Here is a 26,735-nt window from a genome sequence, read left to right on the forward strand (position 1 = left end):
TCAGTGGGGACCCAGCCAGCACACACAGACTACACACCCCTCTGGAATCTCAGATAAAACAGTCCTCACCAAACAAGATAAGTAACTTTGTCTATCTTGCCACACTACTCTGTCCTATCTATCTGATCCCTCCCCTCCCTGCCCCAGCCAGCTTCATTAACATTGGAATTCCCTGGGCCAGAGAGTGAAGTGATGTGTGGGTTTTTTTTTTTTTTTTTCTAACCCATTCTCCTGGCATGAGAAAAGCAACATTTAGCCATCAGGGGAAAAATCCTTCCCTGACTTCCCTAAACTGGAATAACAATACAGAACCAGCTCCATCGAGGCATAAGAGATCCACAGTCTTTGGCTTTCACCCCTACAGGGAACCAGGTGGCTATTATAATGCAAAGACAATTCTAATAGAGATCTGACTGTGATTGTTTTAGCTGAGCAGCGGAAAGGCAAGTTTTGGAGGTCAGATACCTCTCTACTTATTAAACAGAGCCCTCACTGATCCACAGCACGGAATTGAGGGCTGAAGCTCCATCAACACCACTCAGCCACCTGCTAAAGTGGTCAGAGGATAGTGACGCTTACCAATCTTTAGAGGTACAAGCATTGGGTGCCTAAGGTACAGCTGCAGAGCCCACCCACCAGAGTGCTCTAGAGAATAGAGACACTCCCACCTCACTGGCACATGGGGGAAGGCTGTCAGCATCCTGCCCTCCTTGGAGTGTGACCCCCTGCCGCTACTAGAAACTGGCACATACAACCATCACCACTATTCCTCTAAGTTAATAGGTGAGAGCCTACACCACACACTAGGTGACCCACTATCACAACACTGGAGCTGATTCTATTCAAGAATAGTGAATGGACTCATAGGCTCATATACCTGGTAACAGCTCAAGCCACCTGGTACAGGACATAAGTGATTCAAAGGCTACAACAATCAAGTTAGCACAATCTAGTAGCCTATCTGGGTATACTGAAACAAAACAAAACAAGAAAATAAGACTAAGTGAGCAAATATAAAATAAATCATTACATTATCTTATAGATGGCTCAGAGACAGCAGTCAGTATCAAATCACATAAAGAAGCAGACCATGATTGCTTCTACAAACCCCCAAATCAAAGAATCAAAATCTTTCCCAGATGAAGATACATTCCTGGAATTGCCAGATGTAGAATATAAAAAACTAATATACAGAATGCTTCAAGACATCAGGGATGACCTCAGAAATGAAATAAGGCAATCTACAGAAAAAGCCAAGGAACACACAGATAAAACACTTGAAGAAATCAAAAGGATTATACAAGAACATACTGAAAAATTTAATAAGCTGCAAGAATCCATAGAGAGACAGCACTCAGAAATTCAAAGGATTAACAATGAAATTACAGAATTAGACAACTTAATAGGAAGTCAGAGGACCAGAATCGAGGAATTGGAATGCAGAGTTGGGGAGATGGAGCATAAGGCAATTAACACCAATATATTTGAAGAAAAATCTGATAAAAGAATTTAAAAAAATGAAGAAACCCTAAGAATCATGTGGGACTCTATCAAGAAGAATAATTTGCATGTGATTGGAGTTCCAGAACAGGGAGAGATAACAGAAAATACAGAGAGAATAGTTGAAGATCTGTTGGCAGAAAACTTCCCTGGCATCATGAAAGATGAAAGGATATCTATCCAAGATGCTCACTGAACCCCATACAAGATAGATCCCAAAAGAAAATCACCAAGACATATTATCATCAAACTTGCCAAAACCAAAGATAAAGAGAAAATTTTAAAAGCAGCCAGGGATAAATGAAAAGTCACCTATAAAGGAGAATCAATAAGAATAAGTTCAGACTACTCAGCAGAAACCATGCAGGCAAGAAGGCAATGGGATGACATGTAGAGTACAAAGAAGAAAAACTGCCAACCAAGAATCAAAAATCCAGCAAAACTCTCTCTGAAATATGAAGGCGAAATTAAGACATTTACAGATGAACACAAGCTTAGAGATTTGCAAAAACCAAACCAAAGCTGCAAGAATTACTAAAGGAAATTCTTTGGTCAGAAAACTAACAACACAACACAAGGTCACAGGACAAAACATCCTGATATCAACTCAGATAGGGAAATCACAAAAACAAAATAAGATTAACTTTTTTAAAAAAAATTCTCAAAACAGGGAATCATTGATGTCATTATGTAAAAGGTTGCAAGAATCAAAAAAGAGGGACTAAATACAGGAGGCATAGATCATCCATATGGAGAGAAAACCAAGGTGATATAGGGCGATACAAGTTAGGTTTTTACTTAGAAAAATAGGGGTAAATATTAAGGTAACCACAAAGAGGTCTAACAATTCCATACTTCAAAATAAAAAACAAGATAAAAGTAATTACTCAGCAAAAATAAATTCAACTACTACAAAAATGAGGAACACACAATCTACAAAGAAAAACTTCCCAGCACAAAAAAGTAAGTGGAAAAATGAAATTGTCAACAACACACAAAAAAAAGCATCAAAATGACAGCACTAAACTCACACTTATCTATAATTACGCTGAATGTAAATGGACTAAATGCACCAATAAAGAGACAGAGAGTTGCAGATTGGATAAAAAAAAACACAATCCGTCTATATGCTGCCTACAAGAGACACACCTTAGAGACACAAATAAACTAAAACTCAAAGGATGGAAAAAAATATATCAAGCAAACACCAATCAAAAAAAGAGCAGGAGTGGGAATATTAATTTCTGACAAAATAGACTTTAGAGTTAAATCCACCACAAAGAATAAAGAAGGACACTACATAATGATTAAAGGGACAGTTTACCAGGAAGATATAACCATATTAAATTTTTATGCATCCAATGACAGGGCTGGAAGATACATAAAACAAACTTTAACAGAATTGAAAAGTGAGATGGACACCTCCACAATTATAGTAGGAGACTTCAGCACACCACTTTTGGTGAAGGATAGGACGTCCAATAAGAAGCTCAATAGAGACACGGAAGATCTAATTGCTACAATCAACCAAGTTGACCTTATAGACTTATACAGAACACTCCACCCAACAGCTGCAAAGTATACTTTCTTTTCTACTGCACATGGAACATTCTCTAGAATAGATCACATATTAGGTCATAAAACAAGCCTTTGCAGAATCCAAAACACTGCAATATTACAAAGCATCTTCTCAGACCATAAGGCCATAAAAGTAGGAATCAGTAACAGAAAAACCAGGGAAAAGAAATCAAATATTTGGAAACTGAGCAATTCCCTGCTCAAAAAAGACTGAGTTATAGAAGACATTAAGGAGGGAATAAAGAAATTCATAGAATGCAACGAGACTGAAAACACTTCCTATTAAAACCTTTGGGACACAGCGAAAGCAGTGCGCAGAGGTCAATTTATATCAATAAATGCACACATACATAAAGAAGAAAGAGCCAAAATCAAAGAACTGTCCCTACAACTTGAAAAAATAGAAACAGAGCAACAAAAGAAACTGTCAGGCACCAGAAGAAAACAAATAATAAAAATTAGAGCAGAATTAAATGAATTAGAGAACAGAAAAACTATTGAAAGAGTTAACAAGGCTAAAACCTGGTTCTCTGAAAAAATTAACAAAGTTGATAAACCATTGGCCAGACTGACTAAAGAAATACAGGAAAGGAAACAAATAACCTGAATAAGAGACAAGAGGGGCCATAACACAACAGACCGAACTGAAATTAAAAGAATCATATCAGATTACTATGAAAAACTGTACTCTAACAAATTTGAAAATCTAGAAGGAATGGATGAATTCCTAGAAACACACTACCTACCTAAACTAACACAAACAGAGGTAGAACAACTAAATAGACCCATAACAAAAAAAAAGAGATTGAAAGGTAATCAAAAACCTCCCAATGAAAAAAAGCCCAGGCCCAGACAGCTTCACTGCAGAGTTCTACCAAACTTTCAGAGAAGAGCCAACACTACTACTAAAGGTATTTCAAAGCATAGAGAAGGATGGAATACTCCCCAAATCATCCTATGAAGCCAGCATATCCATGATACCAAAACCAGCTAAAGATAGCAGAAAAAAAGATTACAGACCTATATCCCTCATGAACATAGATGCAAAAATCCTCAACAAAATTCTAGCCAATAGAATTTAACAACATATCAAAAAAATAATCCACCATGACCAAGTGGGATTTATACCAGGTATGCAAGGATGGTTCAATATTAGAAAAACAACTAATGTAATCCACCATATAAATAAAACAAAAGACAAGAACCACATGATTTTATCAATTGAAGCAGAAAAGGCATTTGACAAGGTTCAATACCCATTCATGATAAAAACTCTCAGGAAAATGGGAATAGAAGGAAAATTCCTGAACATAATAAAGGGCATTTATAGAAAGCCAACAGCCAACATCCTCCTAAATGGAGCGAGACTGAAAGCATTTCCCTTGAGAACGGGAACCAGACAAGGATGCCCTTTGTCACCGCTCTTATTCAACTTTGTGCTGGAGGTCCTAGCCAGAGCAATTAGGCTAGATAAAGAAATAAAGAGCATCCAGGATGGCAAGAAAGAAGTAAAAGTATCTCTATTTGCAGACGACATGGTCTTATACACAGAAAACCCTAAGGAATCCTCAAGAAAACTACTGAAACTAATAGAAGAGTTAAGCAGAGTATCCGGGTACAAAATAAACATACAAAAATCGGTTGGATTCCTCTACATCAACAAAAAGAACATCCAAGAGGAAATCACCATATCAATACCATTCACAGTAGCCCCCAACAAGATAAAATACTTAGGAATAAATGTAACCAGAGACATAAAAGACCTATACAAAGAAAACTACAAGGTACTACTACAAGAAACCAAAAGGGACCTACATAAGTGGAAAAACATACCTTGCTCATGGATAGGAAGACTTAACATTGTAAAACTGTCTATTCTACCAAAAGCCATCTATATATACAGTGCACTTCCGATGCAAATTCTGACATTTTTTAATGTGATGGAGAAACAAATCACCAACTTCATATGGATGGGAAAGAAGCCCCAGACAAGTAAAGCATTACTGAAAAAGAAGAAAGTGGGCGGCCTCACTCTACTTTATTTTAGAACCTATTATACCACCACAGTAGTCAAAACAGCCTGGTACTGGTACAACAACAGATACGTAGACCAATGGAACAGAACTGAGAATCCAGATACAAATCCATCCACATATGAGCAGCTGATATTTGACAAAGGCCCAGTGTCAGTTAATTGGGGAAAAGATAGCCTTTTTAACAAATGGTGCTGGCATAACTGGATATCCATTTGCAAAAAAATGAAACAGGACCCATACCTCACACCATGCACAAAAACTAACTCCAAGTGGATCAAAGACCTAAACATAAAGGCTAAAATGAAAAAGATTATGGAAGAAAAAATAGGAACAACGTTATGAGCCCTAATACATGGCATAAACAGAATACGAAACATTACTAAAAATGCCAAAGAGAAACCAGATAACTGGGAGCTCCTAAAAATCAAACACCTAACACCTATGCTCATCTAAAGACTTCACCAGAAGAGTAAAAAGACCACCTACAGACTGGGAAAAAATTTTCAGCTACGACATCTCTGACCAGCGCCTGATCTCTAAAATCTACATGATTCTGCTAAAACCCAACCACAAAAAGACAAACAAACCAATTAAAAATGGGGAAAGGATATGAACAGGCACTTCGCTAAAGAAGATATTCAGGCGGCTAACAGATACATGAGGAAACGCTCTCAATTATTAGCCATTAGAGAAATGCAAATTGAAACTATAATGCGATTCCATCTCACTCCAACAAGGCTGGCATTAATCCAAAAAATACAAAATAATGAATGTTGGAGAGGCTGTGGAGAGACTGGAACACTTACACACTGCTGGTGGGAATGTAAAATGGTACAACCACTTTGGAAATCGATTTGGCGCTTCCTTAAAAAGCTAGAAATAGAACTACCATACGACCCAGCAATCCCACTCCTTGGAATATATCCTAGAGAAATAAGAGCCTTTACATGAACAGATATATGCACACCCATGTTTATTGCAGCACTGTTTACAATAGCAAAAACATGGAAGCAACCAAGGTGCCCATCAACGGATAAATGGGTAAATAAATTATGGTATATTCACAGAATGGAATACTACGCATTGATAAAGAACAGTGAGGAATCTGTGAAACATTTCATAACATGGAGGAACCTGGAAGGCATTATGCTGAGTGAAATTAGTCAGTTGCAAAAGGACAAATATTGTATAAGACCACTATTACAAGAACTTGAGAAATAGTTTAAACTGAGAAGAAAACATTCTTTTGTGGTTACGAGAGTGGGGAGGGAGGGAGGGTGGGAGAGGGATATTCACTAATTAGATAGTAGATAAGAACTACTTTAGGTGAAGGGAAAGACAGCACACAATACAGGGGAGGTCAGCACAATTGGACTAAACCAAAAGCAAAGAAGTTTCCTGAATAAACTGAATGCTTCAAAGGTCAGTGAAGCAGGGGCAGGGGTTTGGGGACCATGGTTTCAGGGGATATCTAAGTCAATTGGCATAATAAAATCTATTAAGAAAACATTCTGCCTCCCACTTTGAAGAGTGGTGTCTGGGGTCTTAAACGCTAGTAAGCAGTCATCTCAGATGCATCGGTTGGTCTCAACCCACCTGGATCAAAGGAGAATGAAGAACACCAAGGACGCAAGGCGATTATGAGCCCAAGAGACAGAAAGGGCCACATGAACCAGAGACTACATCATCCTGAGACCAGAAGAACTAGATGGTGCCCGGCCACAACCAATGACTGCCCTGACAAGGAACACAACAGAGAACCCCTGAGGGAGCAGGAGAACACTGGTGTGCAGACCCCAAATTTTCATAAAAAGACCAGACTTAATGGTCTGACTGAGACTAGAAGGACCCCTGTGGTCATGGCCCCCAGACCTTATGTTGGCCCAGGACAGGAACCATTCCTGAAGCCAACCCGTCAGGCATGGGTTGGACTGGACAATGGGTTGGAGAGAGATGCTGGTGAGGAGTGAGCTACTTGGATCAGGTAGACACTTGAGACTATGTTGGCATCTCCTGCCTGGAGGGGAGATGAGAAGGTAGAGGGGGTTAGAAGCTGATGAAATGGACACAAAAGAGAGAGTGGAGGGAGAAAGCGGGCTGTCTCATTAGGGGGAGAGTAATTGGGAGTATGTAGCAAGGCGTGTATAAGTTTTTGTGTGAGAGACTGACTTGATTTGTAAACTTTCACTTAAAGCACAATAAAATTAAAAAAAAAAATCCAGCATTCTCAGTGCGTTTCATGAGCCAAAAAAGACTATGTTCACCTCCTCAGAGATGAAGGAGGAGGCACTGATGCTAAGTGACTGGCTGAATATATATCATCACGCTGTGCCGTCGAGTCGACGCCGACTCATCATAGGTGTATGAAATATGAAGGACTTGGATCACGTAGAAAACTCCTAAATTCACCTGGGAAACTGAGACTCTACTTGCAAAGAGGAAGAGAAGGAGGAGAGAGATAAATTCTACATAAAGCCTACTCTGACTGACAGCTTCTTTATCATTATGCACAATTGTCCGGATTTTCAAAAAACTACCGCCTCTGTTTGAAAGGATCCAAATTGCCTGGAGTTTTGGGATTGGGAAAATATGGTAGAGTTTAAGTCTATATAATCGGTAGAGCCAAATAATTCCAATGGTTTTTCAGGATTTGCCAAAGCCTTTTGATAGAAGAGACTAGAACACAAGGGAAGAGAAAGAGAAAAGATGGGTGGTTTCCAGAAAGGGAAGATTTTTTTCTTTAAATAAAGGAAAGAAAGAAGAAGTGAGAAGCAGAGGAGACGAATGTGCCATAATAACCTCTTTTGACAAACTGGAATGCGTATTCATAAAGCACCTTCCTCACCTGGCTTCCAGGAGACCACTCTTGTGGCTCCTGCTCGCCTTTTCTAGCTTCTCCTTTTCTCCACTTCCCTTTTAATGTTGGAGTGCCCTGGGGCTCAGTCCTTGGATGTCTTCCATTTGCCATCTATTCTTACTTCCTTGGTGATCTCATCAGGCTCCGTGACTTTAGATACTGCTGCGCAATGGATCACTTTTGTGTGGCATTTCTAGCCATGGTCTTGTAATTCCCATCTAAGTGATTGGGTGGGACTGTGGGACTGTGCAGATACGGTAATAGTGGACCACCAAAGGGATTGGTCAGTTTTGCCATCCTGCTGGGCTTGAAATGAGTGACCCCAGAGATGGGAGTACAGCCAAGGAAGTACAGCCAAGAGCACATCCTTTGGATCTGGGATCCCTGCACTGAGAAGCTCCTGGAACCAGGGGACCGAGAGATGGAGCTGTAACCATGAAGACGGTGAGAAGCCATTGCAGGAGAGACCCAACGGCAGAGACCTGGCAGCAGGAGACAGTGCAGTGGGCTTCCCAGAGAGAAAGAGAGTGCCTTTGGGCAGAGGCTTAGGGCCAGGGAGAGGCATACTTGTGAGCACAGCTGGCAGGAGGTTGTCCCGCTGGAAGAACTATATCCTTGAGTGTTCCTGAGCCTGAATTGTAACCTGTTGCTTCCCTAATAAACCCCATAGTTGTGAGTCTGGTCTGTGAGTTCTGTGTGGCCATTGCAATGAATTATCTAACCCAGCTGAGAAGTAGAGAGTGCCACGGGAAGGACAGAATTGGTAAAGATGGCGGAGAGAGGAGGCCTGTCTAGCCTTCACCTCATGGGAGTCAGTCTTGCGCTGTTGATCTTAGTTCTCCTTCCCCCTTGTGGGGTTGGGGGAGGTCAGACACCTCCCTCACACTGTTTTTATAAATACTTTCTGTAGACTTATGATTTCTAAATTGACATCTCCATCCCAGACTGCCCCCTGGAACCCTGGACTCATATGTCCAATTCCTACTCAGTGACTTCACTTGGATATCTAACAATCACCTCAAATTCAGCATGTCCAAAACGAGCTTCTAATCTTACTCCCCAGACCTGCTCCTTCCCCGGTCCCCCCATCTCAGTCATGACTCCATCTTTTCAGCCACTTGGGCCATAAACCTTGGAGTGATCCTTGACCCTTCTCTTTCTCTCACATCACATGTATAATCAATCTATCAGGAAATCTTAGGTTTTCTACCTTCAAATGTATGCAGAATCTGACCACTTCCCACCCACTCTACTGCTACCACCAGATCTCAGAGCACCGCTACCTCTTGCTCAGGTGATAGCAGTAGTCTGCTATGTCAGTCTGGGCTGTCTGAGAAGCTGACACCCAAACAGGATTAGATGCGCAAGAGATTTATCGGGGAAATGCCTACGAGGAATAAAGGGGAGGGAGTGGGAGTGTGCAGGGAGAGGCTTCAGACTGCAGTGCAGATCTGACATCTGAGAAAGGAAAGAGGGAAAGAAGAGGGATTGAATGGGAAGAGTCTCAGACTACTGCGCAGGTGTAAGAGTCCCAGGTAGGCTGGTGGGGAGCCTGTGAGCCACAGATCTCCATTAGAGGGGTCTGGCATCCTGCAGGAATGGGTCTGCCCTACTACCCCTGGCATACAGGGGACATGTGGCCTTTGCACGAGTGCGAATGTCGTGTGGATCCAGCTGGTACCACCAGTCAACTAAGCTCTCCGCAGCAGATCTGAGTGGACCAGTTCCATAGCAGCCACCATACCTCCTACCTGGTCTTCCTCCATCTACCCTTGCTCCCCTACATTCTGTTCTCCACACAGCAGCCCGTGTCCTCCCGGGCCTGCAAGCCTCCCCTTTACCTGAGTCCTCCCACAGCCCCTGGCGCCTGGCTCCCTCTGCTCGAGCACCCTTGCTATTCCTCAGTCCTTGCAGCGACTGCTTCCTGTGCTCAAGTCTGTTCTCCGCTTCTCAACCTCACGTATCCTGATCACTCTGTTTAAAACTGCAACCTAATGCGCCTGACCCCTGGAACTTCCAATAGCCCTTACATTGTATAAACCAAAAAACCACGCACACTGCTGTCAAGTCAATTCCAACTCATAGCGACCCCACAGAAACAGACCGCCACATCTTTCTCCTGTGGAGCCGCTGGTGGTTCCAAATCACTGACCTGTTCAGTTAGCAGTTGAGCGCTTTAACCACTGCACCACCAGTGTTCCTTATGTTGTCTACTTTTCCTTTTCCATAGCATATATCACTTTCTAACATGCACCATAATTTACTTATTTATTATGGTTATTGATGAGTGGCTGTCTCCCCATCCCCACCTAGAATGTAAACTCCATGAGGACAGGGATCTGGGTCTGTTTGTTCACTGACACACCTCAAGTGGCCAGCATGATGCCTGGACATATTAGGTGCTCAATGAACACTCACTGAACAACCAAATAAATGAACAAAGTGAAGTTTGTTTTGGGTTCATATGGTGACATTTTAAACTTTTAAGTATTAAAGGACATTCTCTCCAGCTAGCAGCCAGCGTTGAAAGTTACAGTGACTTACCTGAAACCACTGAAATCGCTTTCAAAGCTCTGAACACACGAAAGGTCCGCAAGGATGAAAGACTGATTTTGGTGGCTGGAAAATATGATGCAAACCTACAAGACAAAATACAGAGAGAGCTTGGGCTTGCTCAGTCCTGCAGCTGCATTGTGCATGTCACGGGGCTTCAGGTAAGATCCTGAGGCCTGTGTCCACCAAGGCAAAATCCAAAATCTGCAGTTCCACCTTCCCAGACTCACCTTAATCTCAGGATCAGGCAACATCACTCTTTATTGCTACGGACTGCATGGAGCCCGCTCTCAGCTAATCCTTGTAGTTGGACATAGATAAGGATTCCTTGAAATACTTCGTGCTATTGTGGCTATGGGATGCTGGTGGTGCAGTGGTTAAGAGTTGTGGCTGCTAACCAGAAGGTCAGCAATTCGAATCCACCAGCTGCTCCTTGAAAACCCTATGGAGCAGTTCTTCTCTGTCCTATATATAGGGTCACTATGAGTCAGAATCGACTCAACAGCAGCTGGGTCTTTTTTTTGGTTGTGGCTACACCCATGGATAACAGAAACCAACCCAAACATTACTGACTGGTTACCACGTTCCAAGTATTAATGCACTTCTCCACAGTCTTCTAAGCTACTAGGCAGCCAAGGCCAGAAGTGAACCCTGGTGATCTGACTCCAGGGCCTGCGCTCTTACCGCTACACTATGCTGCCTCTCAGCAACAACAGCATCCAGCTGCTGAACCTCAAATGTAAAACTCTGAAATTAATAGCACCTACCTCAAAGAGTTTTTGTGAATATTAAATATGAAAACATATGCCAAGGGGTTAACAAGACACCTGGGGCGGCTAAGGGGTTAACAAGATGCCTGGGTTGCACTAAGTAATGTTAGGTTTATTATCTTTGCATGGCAATGGGACCGTTAAACACGGTCTTTCTTCTTTCTGGGACTCCCTTCTCCCCTTTTATCTTGCTGACTCTGCCCATCATTTAGATGCCAAATTGATGTCCTCTCCTTCAATCCTTACCTCACACCATAGACAACAACTGAATCAAAACAGACCATGGATTTGAACATAAGAGCCCAAAACTAGATAGCATCTAAAAGAAAACATGAGAGAAACTCCTTGTGACCCTGCAGTAGCCAAAGACTTTTAAGACTCCTCGGTTCTTCCTACCTGTTCTGATAGCCAAATCCATACGTATCCCCTATTCTAGCACTCACCATGCCATATAGTGTTGTTGTTGCTGGGTGCCATCGAGTCAATTTCAACTCATAGCAACCCCATGTGACTGGGCAGAACTGTCCCATAGGGTTTTCTAGGCTGTCATCTTCATGGACCAGATCACCAGGTCTTTCTCCCATGGAGCCACTAGTGGTTCGAACTACCAACCTTTCGGTTTGCAGCTGAGCACAGAACCATTGTGCCACCAAGTCACCATAAGTCAGAATCAACTCAACAGCAACAGATTTATGCTATATAGTAATAGTCATTCGTGGTGTATCTCCCCCTCTGGACTGTGAGCTTTAAGAGGGTGTTATGCATTGAATTGTGTCCCCCAAAATACGTAGAAATCCTATCCCCTGTCCTGTAACATGACCCTATTTGGAAATAGGGGTTTCTTTCCTTACATTAATGAGGTCATACCAGAGTAGGGTGGGTCCTAAACCTAATCAATTCTGAGTTATAAAAAGAGCAAAACAGACACAAACACACACAAGGTGGGGACAGCTGCCAAGGACTCTCAGCAGCTATGGGATGCTGAGATAGAAAAAGAAGGACCTCTCCCAGAGCCACACCCTGAATCCAGACTTCTAGCCTCCAGAACTGTGAGAAAATTGATTTCTGTTCTTTAAAGCCACCTGTTTGTGGTCTTTTTCTTACAGCAGCAACAGGAAACTAAGAAAGAGGGTGAGAACTATGTCTTTTCCATTGTCACACTCCCTATATCTTTCACACAGCCAGGCCTGAAACAGGCCAGCATTTGGGGAGGGAATAGCTGAAGGAGCAAGCGCATGAGAGTTGGCCTGGAAACAGATGTGTGCCTGGAGACCTCTGGCCAATTGGCTGCATGGTGCTGTTCAGGACTAGCCGATGCTGCACTAAGAGTTATAGGCATTATTGGCTAGGCTCCAGCACTCTGGATCGACACCGTGCCCTGGTAGAAGCAAAGGAGCTTCTTTCCCACCCTGTGTCTCCAATAAAAATCTTTAACATTCTTACGCTGTTGCAATGACAATGGAGTCCAGCCAGTTCCATGGATCTCGAAGGAAAGAAAACTCATCCAGAACAAAGCCTCTTGCCAATATTTTTATCAAAGCTTCAAAAATATAGATCCCAGTGAAGACATACCTACAAAAAAAAATCATTTAGAACAAGAAAGAGCATGGCAAGTGATGAGAAAAGCAAGGAGCCCATCTGTCTTGTCTGGCCTTGATGAGATAGATTTTCTTCCATTTGAATGTGGTATTTAACATTCTGGTCATCAGCAAACCCAAGTTCAGAAAGGCCAGCTCCTCAGGCAAGTCCTGGTATTTAGAATTTCTGAGGAAGCAGGCCAGTGGATAAATTTGTAAAGCTCCTTTTCAATGCCTAGCCTTATGGCCATATTCTTGATACCAGTTTCAGCTGACAAGGGACGCCCTAGGACTGGGGGTGCAGGTCGTCACTCCATTCTAGAGCTGGTACTCTGATGTACAGAAGGAGGCCATGGTGAGGGAACAATGAAGAGAGTAAGTGACAAGGCAAAAAGCTGGGTCTTTCCACTTCTTCTGGGACCTACATCATGTTCTGTCCTCTATTCAATTTCTTCATTTTCCTTTTTGTCCCCTCCTCCAACTAAAAAAACAATAATTATTATAATAACAACACCCTGTTTCTCTTATTATAATTCCCAAGTTGTCAGATATTGGGTCTACACACACACACACACACACACACACACACACAGGCTCCATTTTGGGGACAGAAATAATCAATTTGGTCAAACAGTCTGTTGATTCAGAGTAAAAAACGTAGGCATTTTCTGATAGACTATCCAGCCATTATTAGTCCTCAAAGCTAAACCACGGTCTTAGAAACTTGGCGAACCCCAGAGTAACCAAGTCCAAGAGCCGATGAGGTCATGAGGCTGCCACAAGCAGGAGCTCCTACCTGCTTCCATCTTCTTCCGAGCTGCTCACCTTTTAGGTGACCAATGGAAATGCACCGGATTAAACAATGTCTGCCATGAAATATCATCTTTTAAACTCAAGTTTATTTATAAAGTTATAAGTACTTTGAAAAAAGATCAGTACTGAGGATTTGTGGTATTTTGCAAAATTTCTTCTAGATCTCAAGCAAATGAGATGGGCTGCCCCTGGCCATCATTTCTGCCTGGCCATTCAGTCTCTCATCTCCTGCCCCCCTCCCCCCCATTCTCTCTATTCCACATGAAGCCCAGATGACATCTGACATGGAGTTGAACAAGCCCATCGGCAGGTCATAACAGGGACTGGGAGCTCAGTGGGGGCTCACAGGGGGACATGTCACTGTCAACTCAAGAATATTTAAGGTATCCAATGAGGGCCATGGATGGTGTCCAGGTAGGTTAACAGAACCCCATCGCCTATCTTAGGGGGCTTTCATATTCATTCTCCTGGGCACTAATAACTTGCCATCGATTTCCCCATTTAGAAGCTTTCTAACCAAAGAAAAATAAAGAAACACTGCCCATGGACTCAGCCATTCTGCTGCATGGCTCCTTTCAAGAGGACATTCTCAACAGCCTCCTCCCATCCAAATGCCTTCGTGCAGCCTCTAGCCATCCAAATGCCACCCCTGGGGAGAGCAGCAGCTTCCCCCTAGTCATATCCCCCGCCACCCCACCGCCTCTCTGCTACCAACGGCTGAGACAAGGGTTCTTTCATATCTCTGCCTTATGGGTCTTCTAGTAGTAAAAATGCCCTTAGAGCAAATAAGCTCCTAATTGGGCCACTGCTTCCTATAAGGGAGGGAGACAAGTCATTGCATCTGGCAAAGTGCTGGGCAATGCAAACCACTGCTGCAGGAGCAATGCCCTCCCCTGGCTCTGTCTCCTCCACACGTCCTGCTCCATGGGCCACAAAGCCTCCTACGGAAGCCGCGATAAAGAATGGGCAGTGGCCCCTACATTCCCACTCTGCTCCCACACCGAACAGCCAACTCTCCAAAAGGGAGGCCATTTTCTCTAGTGTTGCTGCCAGAGTGGTTTCTGTTCCCAGTGGTGTCCTGTGCCCTCCCCAGGACAGTCCCAGAGCTGGCTGGCCTTAACCGGATTCCTGGTCCCACCCAGCAACAGAGAGGGACCCTTCCTACAATGGTCCCAGCAAGGAGGGAGGATTGTCTCCAAGGACAGATGGACCTGCCCAGACCTTTCGGTCAGAGAAAGGGCAACTTCCAATGTCTGACCTATAGCCCATGTTCCAGAAATCCTTAGAACCAAATAAAGCAGGAAGAGTATAGTCTGGGATTCAGAGAATACTTCTAGGAAGATGGTAGAGCAAGTGGAAGTGACAAGACTGCTCTCCCAAATTCCCATTCTAAAAATCTATGGAACAGTCTGAAAACAAAAACATTTACTGAAGAAGCATAATGAAAACTGAGCATTCCCCAGATTCCAGAAGGAAAGTCTCCACAGATCATCAACCCATCTTTCCCAGGAGCACCCACCTCACTCAATGCCCTTTTTCCCCAGCCTGATGACATGGTCCATTCCCTGACCAGTTACTCCAGCGTCTGGAAGTTCTCAACCCCACTCCATGTTGGAGACACAAACCACCTTGCAGTCAGCTCTGTCACATCCCTGGGGTAAAGGGCTTTATTACTTGTGTGCTTAAGTCCCTCAAGACTGAGACAGAGTAGACGAACCACTGCTTAGTCACTGCATAAATATCAGATCAACCATTCCAGCTGCAAGAGGCTTTTTACCTCTATCTGAACCTGCATGGGTCTCTTTGAAATTCTGGAGAATCCGAAGGGAAATATGTATCCACAAGGGCAACCAATGCAAGAGAGGTAGTATAATACTTGGAACTTTCTGAATAAAACACCAGGAATGTTACATGTCAGCATCCTTAAAAAGGAATCTACAAGGAACTGAGTAAAGGAAGGAGGAAAATCAAGAATACAAAAGACATTTAGAAAATATTAAAAATTGAAATGCCACTTATTAAAACCTAGGGGACAGAGCCAAAGCTATACTCATAATTACTGTCTCTATAAATATTTCCAATGTTTACAGAAGGAGAATGAATGAGACATTTAAAATCATATTTTAGAAAACATTACGTCCTAATGAAAGTAAGATAAAGAGCATAAAGGAAGCTAGAAGAGAAAATAAATTCTATTTTAAAATAGAATTTAAGAGATGATTTTAGAAAACAAAAATCAAGCCCCTGAGGACATCTAAGTCAATTGGCATAATAAAATCTATTAAGAAAACATTCTGCATCCCACTTTGGAGACTGGTGTCTGGGGTCATAAATGCTAGCAAGCGGCCATCTAATATACATCAATGGGTCTCAACCCACCTGGAACAAAGGAGAATGAAGAACGCCAAAGACACAAGGTAATTATGAGCCCAAGAGACAGAAAGGACCACATAAACCAAAGACTACATCAGCCTGAGACCAGAAGAACTAGATGGTGCCCGGCTATAACCGATGTCTGCCCTGACAGGGAACACAACAGAGAACCCCTGAGGGAGCAGGAGAGCAGAGGGATGCAGGCCCCAAATTCTTGTAAAAAGACCAGACTTAATGGTCTGACTGAGACTAGAAGAACCCCGGAGGTCATGGCCCCAGACCTTCTGTTAGCCCAAGACAGGAACCATTCCCAAAGCCAACTCTTCAGACAGGGATTGGACTGGACTGTGGAATAGAAAATGATACTGGTGAAGAATGAGCTTCTTGAATCAAGTAGATCCATGAGACTATGTTGGCATCTTCTGTCTGGAGGGGAGATGAGAGGGCAGAGGGGGTCAGAAACTGGCCGAATGGACACAAAAATAGAGAGTGGAAAGAAGGAGTGTGCTGTCTCATTAGGGGGAGAGCAATTAGGAGTATACAGTAAGGTGTATATAAATTTTTGTATGAGAGACTGACTTGATTTGTAAACTTTCACTTAAAGCACAATAAAAATTAAAAAAAAAAAATCAAGCCCCTGACAAATCTAGACACACACAAAAAGAAAACATATGAACAAAATTATAAATGAGAAAGAGGATATAGCAAAATATTGAGAGGATTTTTGAAATTAACAAAAGATCAATTACCAAGGGAAAAAATATTTAAAGAAGCTATTCAAACTAATCCCTCCACACTCCACCATCTAACTTCTTATATCCCAGCCTGCAAAAAAGATTTGCAGATAAAATGATTTAATGGGTAATTCTCTCTCTGTCTCTCTATCTCTGTCATTTAATTTTCAAGGGATGTCTCATTCCCATGTTACATGGAAAAAATAGAAAGCCATCCAACTCATCAAGGGAGAGAAAACAAATGCTGACAACAAACTTTATCAAGGACATCACAATAGTTTTCATATAACAACAAGAATTAGAAGATACAATGAAAGAAAAGACCATACCTACAATAGAAAAGAGTAAAATCTACAGACACAAATTTAACAAGAAATGTGAAAGATGGATATAAAGAAAACTTTGAAGCATTCTGAAGGATACAAAAAAATTTTTTTAACAAATGAAAGACATATGTTCTCTATGAGTTCCAAATTCATGAAGATGTAAATTATCTCTTAGTTCATTTAGAAATGTTCTCTCCATTTCAATAAAACTAACCAAGCTGACTACAAAGTTCATGCAGAAAAATAAACTAAGAAGAAGAGCCATAAAAGCTCTCAAAATGAGGAGCAAAGAGGGATCTGTAGCAGTCTAGATATTACAACGTTAGACAACCTTGATAAAGAGTGTGTTTCTGGTATACGAAAATATGGGCAAATGGAACAAAAGACAAAGTCCAGATACAAACCCAAGTAGGAAGGTAACATCTTAAATCAGTGATGAAAAGATGAACTATTTAATAAACAATGATAGCACAAATGGAGAGTCACTGGGGATGAAAAAATAAAGTTAGATCTATTTATCACATTCTAATAAATCCTTTTTTTTTAATAAATCCCAAATTAATCAAATATTTTAAATTTAAAAAAATATAAAATCATTGGAAGAAAGCATGGGGAAATTTTTTAATAACTATTAAATTCTAGAAAAGGCAAAACTGGTTTATAGTGACAAAAAGCAGATCAGTGTTTGCCTGGGGTAGAGAGTGGGGCAAAGGATTGTCTACAAAGATGCTCAGAGGAACTTCCTGGGGTGTTTGAAGTGGTCTGTATGTTAGTTGTGGCAGTTTCTATCTCAGAGTTAAACCTCAATAAACAGCCTCGTATTATTTATTCAGTTTATTATTCAATAGATTTCTGAAATAGTAAAGCAGTAAATATGCCAAATTAGAAAAATTATGACAACATATAAGAGAATACTTAGCAAAACATGAAACACTGCAAGCTTAAAAATTAACTTGCACATCTTAAGAGCCAATTAAAAATCACAGACTAAAAGTTGATATTTTAATTATACGAAGAACTCACACAAACTGACTAGGAAAGAAAAACACTAAGGCTAATAAATAAAACCAAAAAAAACAAAAAACAAAACCAAACCCAATGCCATCGAGTTGATTTCTACTCATAGTGACCCGATAGATAAATAGGCATACGTAACTAACAAATGATAAGCATCAGAAAAGTCCAACTCAACAAGAAATTAAGGAAATGTAAATATTTTAACCCCATAAGTTAGTGAAGAAAAACAACGTAATCCTGGCAAGCACATGGTATGACTGGTCATTAGAACACATTGCTGATGGCAGAGTAAACTGACACAAACTTTGTGAGAAATAATTTGTCAGTATATATATTACAAAAGCATTAAAATGTTTAGACCTTTTGACCTAGCAAACTCATCGCTAAGAGTCTATCCTAATAAAATAATAATTTAAAAGATAACTTTATGCAAAAAGAGGCTTAGTGCAATGCTGTTTATAGTAGTAAAACACTAGAGCAGTTAAGTAAATTATGGTTTATTCGCCTAAGAAAATACACAGCCGTAAAAATGAATTCCTATAAAGCCCACATAAGCACAAAGAAAACCACTTAAAAGCCAAACTTAACGTGTTATTACTACAAGTATAATTTTAAAAGGTGTTTAAAGACGATTGTAAAAAAATAAAAATAAAACCGACCATGTCAGCGTTTAGGAGCCCTAGTGGTGCAGCGGCTAAGAGCTTGGCTGCTAACCAAAAGGCTGGCAGTTTGAATCCACCAGTTGCTCCTTGGAAACCCTATGGGGCAGTTCTACTCTGCCCTATAGGGTTGCTATGAGTCAGAATTGATGTGATGGCAACGGGTCTTTTTTTGTTGTTGTTGGTGCTAGCATTTGTGCTGGGGAGTTGGGATTACGAGTGCCTTCTTCTTTGCTGTCTCTAAAATTGTCAGTGTAACCGTAACTCTTCAGGTGTATTTATCTGAAAAGGCAGGACAGGCGAGTGAAGAAAACATACTTACTCAGGAATGTTACTGTCATTGCCACTGTTGTGCTTAGCAGGGATGCTGGCCATGAACACGCAGTTGACGGTGACCGTGCAGATGATGAACACGCTAAATACTGTGGCTGGCGTCCATTAAGGCAGATACACGCTGGACGGTGAGTGTCATCAGTGACCGTAATGGAGGCTGTGAGTGTCCCCCAGGGCTCCTCTCCCACAGGTTTGTCATCCTCTAACAGGGAAGGTTGGCTGAGAACAGCTCGCAGTTCTTCCTTCTCTGGAGTACTGTCCTCAGTGAAGAGGAATCACCTCTCCTAGAGGGCTGCAAATCCCCTCCCATGTGTCTGACTGACTCAGACTTACAAATGCTGGCTCTTTGTGCCAAGGGAGGACACCCCTGGGGTGCAATTCACATTCTGGAGCTCCCCATGGGGTCAGGCTACAGCATACCCCAGCTGAGGCCCATCTTTGGGGCTCCTCCTTTTGCCTGGGCTTCCCTCTCTTTCCTTTTCCAGCAAGCATTGCTCCCCCCCACCACTACATTACTTGAACGAGAATCTCCATCTCAGGCTCTGCTTCTAGGGAACCCGGCCTCCAAGCTCTTCATGACTATCCTCCTAGGGAATCCAGCTTCCATAGCTCTTCATGGCCATCCTCCTAGGGAACCCAGCCTCCATAGCTCTTCCTGAACATCCTTCTCAACATTTCATCATCTCTACCAATCACTATCTTTTTTACCTCGCCTTGTCTAAATCTGCCTAGTCTCTCCCTAATCCCTTGTACACTTCAGAAATGTTAACAATCCCTACCTGTCTTTATGCTTTAAGACTGAAATCGCAAACTCAGACGTCTTCAGAAGTCTGGCAAGTAATACAAACAGGTGAGAGGGACTGACGCTGAGCAGAAGAGAGTGAGGAGACATGTGAAACACAACCTACTAGTCCCCACTGATAGAGGCCACTGTCTCCCACTGCACTGATGTTGGCTGCACAGGAATGCAGCCCTCGCCTTGCCAGAGGTGCCATTTTTTCAAGAAATGCTTGAAATCTGGACTTTTATCAGAATGCAAACTATTTTCAAAAAATGTTTCAAACACTGTAGTTCTGACACAACACATCTACCAGGGAGATGTGGTTCACTGGTCACCAGTTTACAGCCTTGGCTTGGGTCTCAACTTAGATGTCTCTTTCTCTAAGAAGAATGTGTGGGTGGTGCAAATGGCTGACCTGCGGTTGGCTGCTAACATATAAGGCTGGCGGTTCAAGTCCACCCAGAGGTACCTCAAAGAAAGGTCTGGTAATCTACTGCCAAGAATTCAGCCACTGAAAACCTTTTGGAGCACAGTTCTACTCTAACAAATATGGGGTCGCCATGAGTCAGAACTGACTCAATGGCAACTGCGTAGTTTCTCCAAGAAGCCATACTTGATACCTCCAAAGCATGGCAGTGCCTCTCCACATACTTCATCTCACTAACAAAACTGCCTGCCTTTTGATTGTCTCCCTTTGAAGCCATAGGATCCAAGGGCAGGGGCCATACCTTGGTCCCCCCTTGTATCCCTGGTACCTAGCACAGTGCCCACTGTGAAGCAGTAGACACACAATCGTATTTGTTGAAAGGATGAGCAATTTGTTTGCACTCAATGAACATGCCTACATGACTCCTCTTTTGAAAGGAGTTGGGCCCTGTCCTCAGGGATGGTGGCAGGTGGTGGAGGAGACAGACATGTAAGAAAAGAACAACTGTAGTACTCACACCGCAGTGCCTCAGGGAAACCGTACAAGCATGGAGGTGGGCCAGGCATGGGGGGGACAGAGACCACGGTCCTGAGAGGCAAGGGGGGTACATGGAAAGATGAAGAGCAGACGGGAACGTGGGGTGGAGGTAGGGTGGCAGGAGCATTCCAGACAGAGGGAACGAGAACAGTAACACAGAGGCGTGAGAGATCACTGAACTGGAGAACCATAAACAACGCTGTGTCCCCGGAGTGAAAGGGGGAGGAAAGGTTCTGGAGAGATGCGGACAGGAAGCAAGCTGATCATCCGCCCACACATTCAGCAAGGACCGATTGGACACAACCACATAAAGGGCCAGGGTAGACTGTGACAACACAGGGTGTCCGTGGCCCGCTCCTTATCCTGTTTACACCCTGGTGGGGGACACGGGGTCTTACAAGGCTGGGTGTGCAGAGAAGGAGAACCAGGAGCAAACGCAGGAGGCTCTGGGAGTGCATGGGAGCTCAGAGGGCTGGACTCGGACTTGCTGTGGAGGAGCCCAGGCTGGGGCCACCGCCCAGGACAGGGCTGTCCCCAGCTCCGAATCAAATTCAGCTGGAACCTCTTTCGTTACTCACTAAAATCTCTATAAAATAAAGCAGTTTCCATGTGCCAGCCTGGTGGTGGTGGCCCTCTCATTTGGACCATGAAATTTCCTAGCCCAGTGGTCAGGATCCTGTGCTGTGCCCAAAGAGGGCTCAGATCCCTTAAAGAAAGACATTCAAAAAAAAGAGAGAGAGGGAGACTAATGCTTTTGTTGTTCAACTCGACCCTCAGGGCCTCTTGGTGGTGCAGATCCTGCTGTAAAACCAAGCCACAGGGTAAAAATTTGATTTTGCAACTCGATGCCAAAGCTCCTGAATTCATGGGGTAAATCCCCACCCAGTGAGACGGCAGAGACCATGCTAACCAAGCAACTCCTTTAGCTGCCAAATTCTGCCCCAAGCAGCCCTGTCTGCTCCCCAACAAAGGCCTCAGCAGCAGCATCACCCAGAGCCCCCCACTGCCCTGAGATGCCCTCAGCCTTAGAGCCCAGGCCAGCCCACACCCGTGGAAGGGGGTATCTGTCTGCCTTCCCCATTATCTCTTTGCCCTCTGCTGCTCTCTGGCTGACAGATCTCAGCCTCCTCTCCAGCTCTGCAGATTTACTCTCCTCAGCTCCAGGAACCCCTGCCATCAGCCTGGTCCAGCTCTGTGACAAAGCCCTTGGCCACTCCTGCCTCCACCCCGGGGTCTTATGCACTTTTCGTGGGGGATCAACTTAGTAAAAGGATATGAATGAATCAAAACTCTAATGGCTAAACTTCTGATTGGATTGAAAGGTCCAAAAACGAACAAGGCATGCTTGGCACTGAAGCGGTAGATGGTTCTCTTTTTGTTCAACACCATAAATGTCTGCAAAAAAACACACACACACACGCACAAGTGGAATGACAATATCATGAGTGCATTTAGAGAAAAGTCAGGGAAGCATGGGCAGAGGTGCGGTTTGGCTGATTGTGAAAACTACTGCTTCTTGGAGAGCTGGCATTCTGAAGCCCCAAGTACTTTCTGACCAGCCTACACTGTTGCTTTGGAGCCAACCAACCTCCCACGTAGCTGGGATTCACTCAGGGTCTCAAGGTAAGTGGACTCTTCACCCAATGGGATGCTCTGGAGGCACCAGAGATGCAGAGTAGGGCCCCTGCAAATGCAGGAAGCAGGGGTGTAGAATCGTCAACAGGGCAGAGCAAGCCCCTTCCTGCGTCTCTGTATCCTCTATGGCACGTGTCTGTGGAGACAAGGACTAGAGGAGAATTTGAGGAGTTGGAAGTGGGGTTAAACATTTACATTCAGCAGATTAAATTATTATTTTTTTTATTACCAGTGAAATCTTTGTAGTGAATCTCAGCATAGTCGGGACCTCCAGAGTCCATATTATTACACCTCAGGTCTGAGCAGTTCCACATGGCAAGAGTCTGCCATTCAACTCTAACCTCGAGGATCTTCAAGACGCCATCAAGGTTCCCAGAGTTGCTATCCCATCCTCCCCATGAAAATCAGGGCAAATCTGCTCAGTGGTTCCCATCTAGCAGGGGAGTGGGATACTGCCCCTACAGAAGGCATCTGGAAATCTGCGTGGGTGCTTTTGTTTGTCATAACGAGTAAGGACTCTTTTGGCCTTTGGTGGGTAGGTCCAGGGTGTCCACCTAAAGTGCCCAGTCGCGCCCCCTTGCTCTGGGAGTGAAGCATCCCCCAGACAACAACCCACTACTCACAGGCTTCTAACACTGACCCCCAGACCTCCCTCTCTCCATAACGCTAGGCTGCTTGTCCTCTTCTCTGTCCCTCAGGCCATCAGTTACAAACGCCTTCACAGAGTGAGGGTCATTCCTGTCTCACTACCCCTCTCAGATTTGTAGGGGGTGCCGCTTGACCATGTAATCCAGCATGCTCTCAGACAGAAAAGACAGATCTTATCACCAAGCCCAGAGACAGCAGGATGGGTGCTTCCTTGACTGGGGCGCCAGACTCTCAGCCACTGCCAACCAGCAACCTTCCTTGGGTGACATGCCGAACCAACTGTCTGGTGGCCAGGGGACTGGAAGGAAAGTGTGGACTAGGATATTTTCCTTTGCCTCCATAACAAAACGAAATGGGCCACAGTGTTCTTTAAAAGCTAGGAACTGAGAGCCCAAGACCCACCTTGGGGATTCTGTGCCCTTCCTTTGGAGACAATTTTACAGCAGAGAACAAACAAATCACCCCCAGATTAATAGGTGGCGTGATCTGGCTCTGTTTCTGTGCCCTTTGATTTTGATGTTTTATTAATGCTTCTTCTGACTGCTTTAAATATTTTAACTAATGGTGTATTTAACTACACTTGCCAGGGCTTTAACGATTGAAATGATAGGTAGCAGCTCATGGTGCCTGCTTGCTGACACATCTCCACTCCATCTCCCTGTAGCTATCTCTAAAATGGCAGCCCCTAAGGAGAGGTGGTGGCCTGTGACTATGGACAGAGCCCTTGGATCTCAGTCCCAGCTCCACCACCGACGCATAAGCCACTTTGCCTGGCTTGGCTTCAGTTTCCTCACCTGTAAAGTGGAACTCTAGAGACAACCACGCATATACCATGTGACTGTTGGGAGCATCAGTCATGTGAGATCATGGGTGTGGACACTCAAAACCAGTACCATGTTTTCTGACCTAAAGGGAGGGCCCAGCCTAAGAGATGGTCTTAGGACATACACCCATGCTGGGACAGAGCCTGTTCTGCTAGGCCTGCCTGCACGACACCGAGCTGCTGACTGACTTGGGGGTGTCCTAACCAGCCTTGAGGCAGACGGAGGCCTCCAGCAGTTAACTCACCTCCAACAACGGTGCCTCCAAGAAGCCCCTGGAGTTCTGTGGCATAAGGAGTACTCTTGCTCCCTCATCTCTTTTCCCTTTGCTTGTCCCTCCCACTTATACCCCACTTTCCTCTATACACAGGGTCCCCTTTTGGGCTGGCATCCCTAAGTACCCCAATTTAAGGACATACAAGCCTGACGACCTTTCTCTGAGAGGTCAGTTTTTCATGAGTGTCAGAAAAGAATGCTCTTAGCATCCAACACTCTCTAGGACCTCCCCCAAGTCCCCCAGCCTCCTTTCTCCCTGACCTCAGTCTGGAGAGGTAGGTTTTCCATTCCCTGTTAGGATCACACAGAGGATGACCACATGGTCTCCTGACACAGGATGACCCACAGAGGACCGCCTACACAGCTCCAGACTTTCGAGCAGCCACCAGAGGAGCCCAGAGTTCATATTCTTTCACTCAGGGACCCTTTTAAGGAATTTTACTAAGATTTTCCTACAAAAACTACATCCAGGTAGATAAAAGAGCAAGCCCCATGGGATTTATCTATAATCTGCTTGTGCCCCCCTGGTTACCATTTTATTAGACTTCATTTATTGAGCTCTTGCTACGTGTCAAGAGGTGTCTAGGACTTTGACCTTCATTACCTTATTTGGTAGCCTAGAGAGCCTATTGTCCAAGAGTTTTTCAAGGTAAAATCTTGTTGCTGAAATGGGTATGCCTGGACAGTGATATTAATCCTGCATACCAATATAATGCATCACAATTTATAAAGTGCTTCTTTAGCATGTCTATGCTGTAGGGAAAACAGGCATTATTCCCATTTTACAGTTTAAGAAAGCGAGGATTAACGAAGTGACTTACCCAAAGTCATAAAGCCAACCGCTTGAAATGACCTACACCTCAACTTTTCTGACTGCTAGTCCAGTTCTCTTTCCAGACATCATTTTGTGTTTCCTCTATGTGCCTTCTGCACTTTCTGATGTTCCTTGTCCTCATGTCCTTCCCCAAAACATGCATTACAGAGAGAAAAATGGTGGTTGAAAAGGGTTCTCAGGACTATGAAGGCAAAGACAGGGTATGATTGCAAAGGAGAGGTAGGAATTGATGTTTGGAGAACCTAGTAATGTTGGTTACAACTAGATGGTCAAACCACCCAGCCTCCCACAGGAGTACCTTATGATTTCTGTAGTAGGGGTCCAAGTCTTCCAGGGGCTTCGCTACGAGCTCGGGGGGAATGTCGCCGTACAGCTTGGGCAACTTCCTGGAGACCTTTAGGTCAAGCTGAGGCCGAAGCTTGGGCTCCGTGGCTGTCTGATCTTTGGATTTCTTTCTCTCCTTTTCGATGGCGATCCGCTTATTGATTGCAGCCAAAGAGTCAGGGGTGAAGGGACGGAAATTCCGTTCATCTGGGAAGATGATCGTGTAGAACCTGTCGTCCATCTTTACCCTTGGGACAGAGACAGACAGCAGCTCCTGAGAGCTTTCAGGAGGTAGGAATAATGCAGGCTTCCCTGGGATTCCACCCTCAAAGGACAGTGCCATCAGAGTCTATGGGAGCAGGGACTGAGATGAGGGGGCTTGGGAGCTCGCTGCTGAGGGACAGGTCAGCGGTGACCGCCACTGTAGATAGCTGGAACTTCGGGCACAGCCAAGACCAAAAAAAAAAAAAAAAAGCAGGGTATTATTCCTAGAGTACCTGGGGATAGGTGGGAAGCTGAGTTCAGGAACAAGTTGGCAGAGGAAGCCCCGTCTTTAAAACTGAGGCCCAAGCAACACGCAAGGCAATAAGGCTGAATCGGCTGAACTACTGATGTGGGGGCTGCAGATGGGAGACAAGGGGACACTGTGTGAACAGAAGGGGAAGGAATGGGGAATCAAGTGGCCATAGCAGTGGGTTGCAAAATCTAGACTATAAATATGCAAACCTTTGTCGTTGAGGCAGCACTCAGGATAGCCAAGAAAAGGCCACACCCACACGCTCTAGCAGTGCATGGGAAACACTTTACGCACAAAGAAAGGAGACAGATGGAGATCAGCTTCACTAGTGGGCACTGGTCTCCCGTGGCCAACGGGCTCACCCTGCTCGTGGCCGGTGCAGGGCAGATGTCCTACGCTCCCCTTCTTGTGCTGTAGTACGAGAGACCCATTCCCTCCCCACCAGGAACAGATACAGAAGTAGGGTTGGCCAGGTGCCATATGGTGCCCCCACATGTGCAAGAGACAGAGAAGGCTACTGTGTGCCCAGAACAGGAAGAAGACTTCTCTGGGAAGGAGGAGGAACTAGGAGAGATAAGGTGATCCAATTTCCAGCCTCCTTATCAGAGAATGCTGTGGGCCCAAGGCCTTTACTTAGGCAGCCTGTATGGAAGGCGTAGAGGCAGACCATTCCCCCAACAATCTTTTCTCACATTTGGTCAGCAAAATTCTTAAAATGTATTGGAATCAAAACAAATGAGCCATAAATACAAGCACAGAAATTTATATTACCACCTATGATCCCATGTCACCTCTCCTACTTCTGGAA

At 43.9% G+C, this 26,735-nt stretch overlaps 1 protein-coding gene across 1 annotated transcript in view; it reads right to left on the bottom strand.

The window, feature by feature from the left end:
- Positions 1–25,651, bottom strand: part of SCN11A (sodium voltage-gated channel alpha subunit 11) — a 93,039-nt gene extending 67,388 nt beyond the window's left edge. The window contains exons 1-5 of the mRNA XM_010595497.3: positions 25,385–25,651; positions 22,148–22,266; positions 19,116–19,217; positions 12,738–12,866; positions 10,516–10,610 (exon numbers count right to left, since the gene is read on the bottom strand). Of these exons, the coding sequence (XP_010593799.2) occupies positions 10,516–10,610; positions 12,738–12,866; positions 19,116–19,217; positions 22,148–22,266; positions 25,385–25,651 (712 nt within the window). The remainder of the gene's footprint in view (positions 1–10,515; positions 10,611–12,737; positions 12,867–19,115; positions 19,218–22,147; positions 22,267–25,384) is intronic.
- Positions 25,652–26,735: the final 1,084 nt, after the last annotated feature.

Source organism: Loxodonta africana, chromosome 27 (genome assembly GCF_030014295.1).
Source record: "Loxodonta africana isolate mLoxAfr1 chromosome 27, mLoxAfr1.hap2, whole genome shotgun sequence".
Classification (NCBI taxonomy): domain Eukaryota; kingdom Metazoa; phylum Chordata; class Mammalia; order Proboscidea; family Elephantidae; genus Loxodonta; species Loxodonta africana.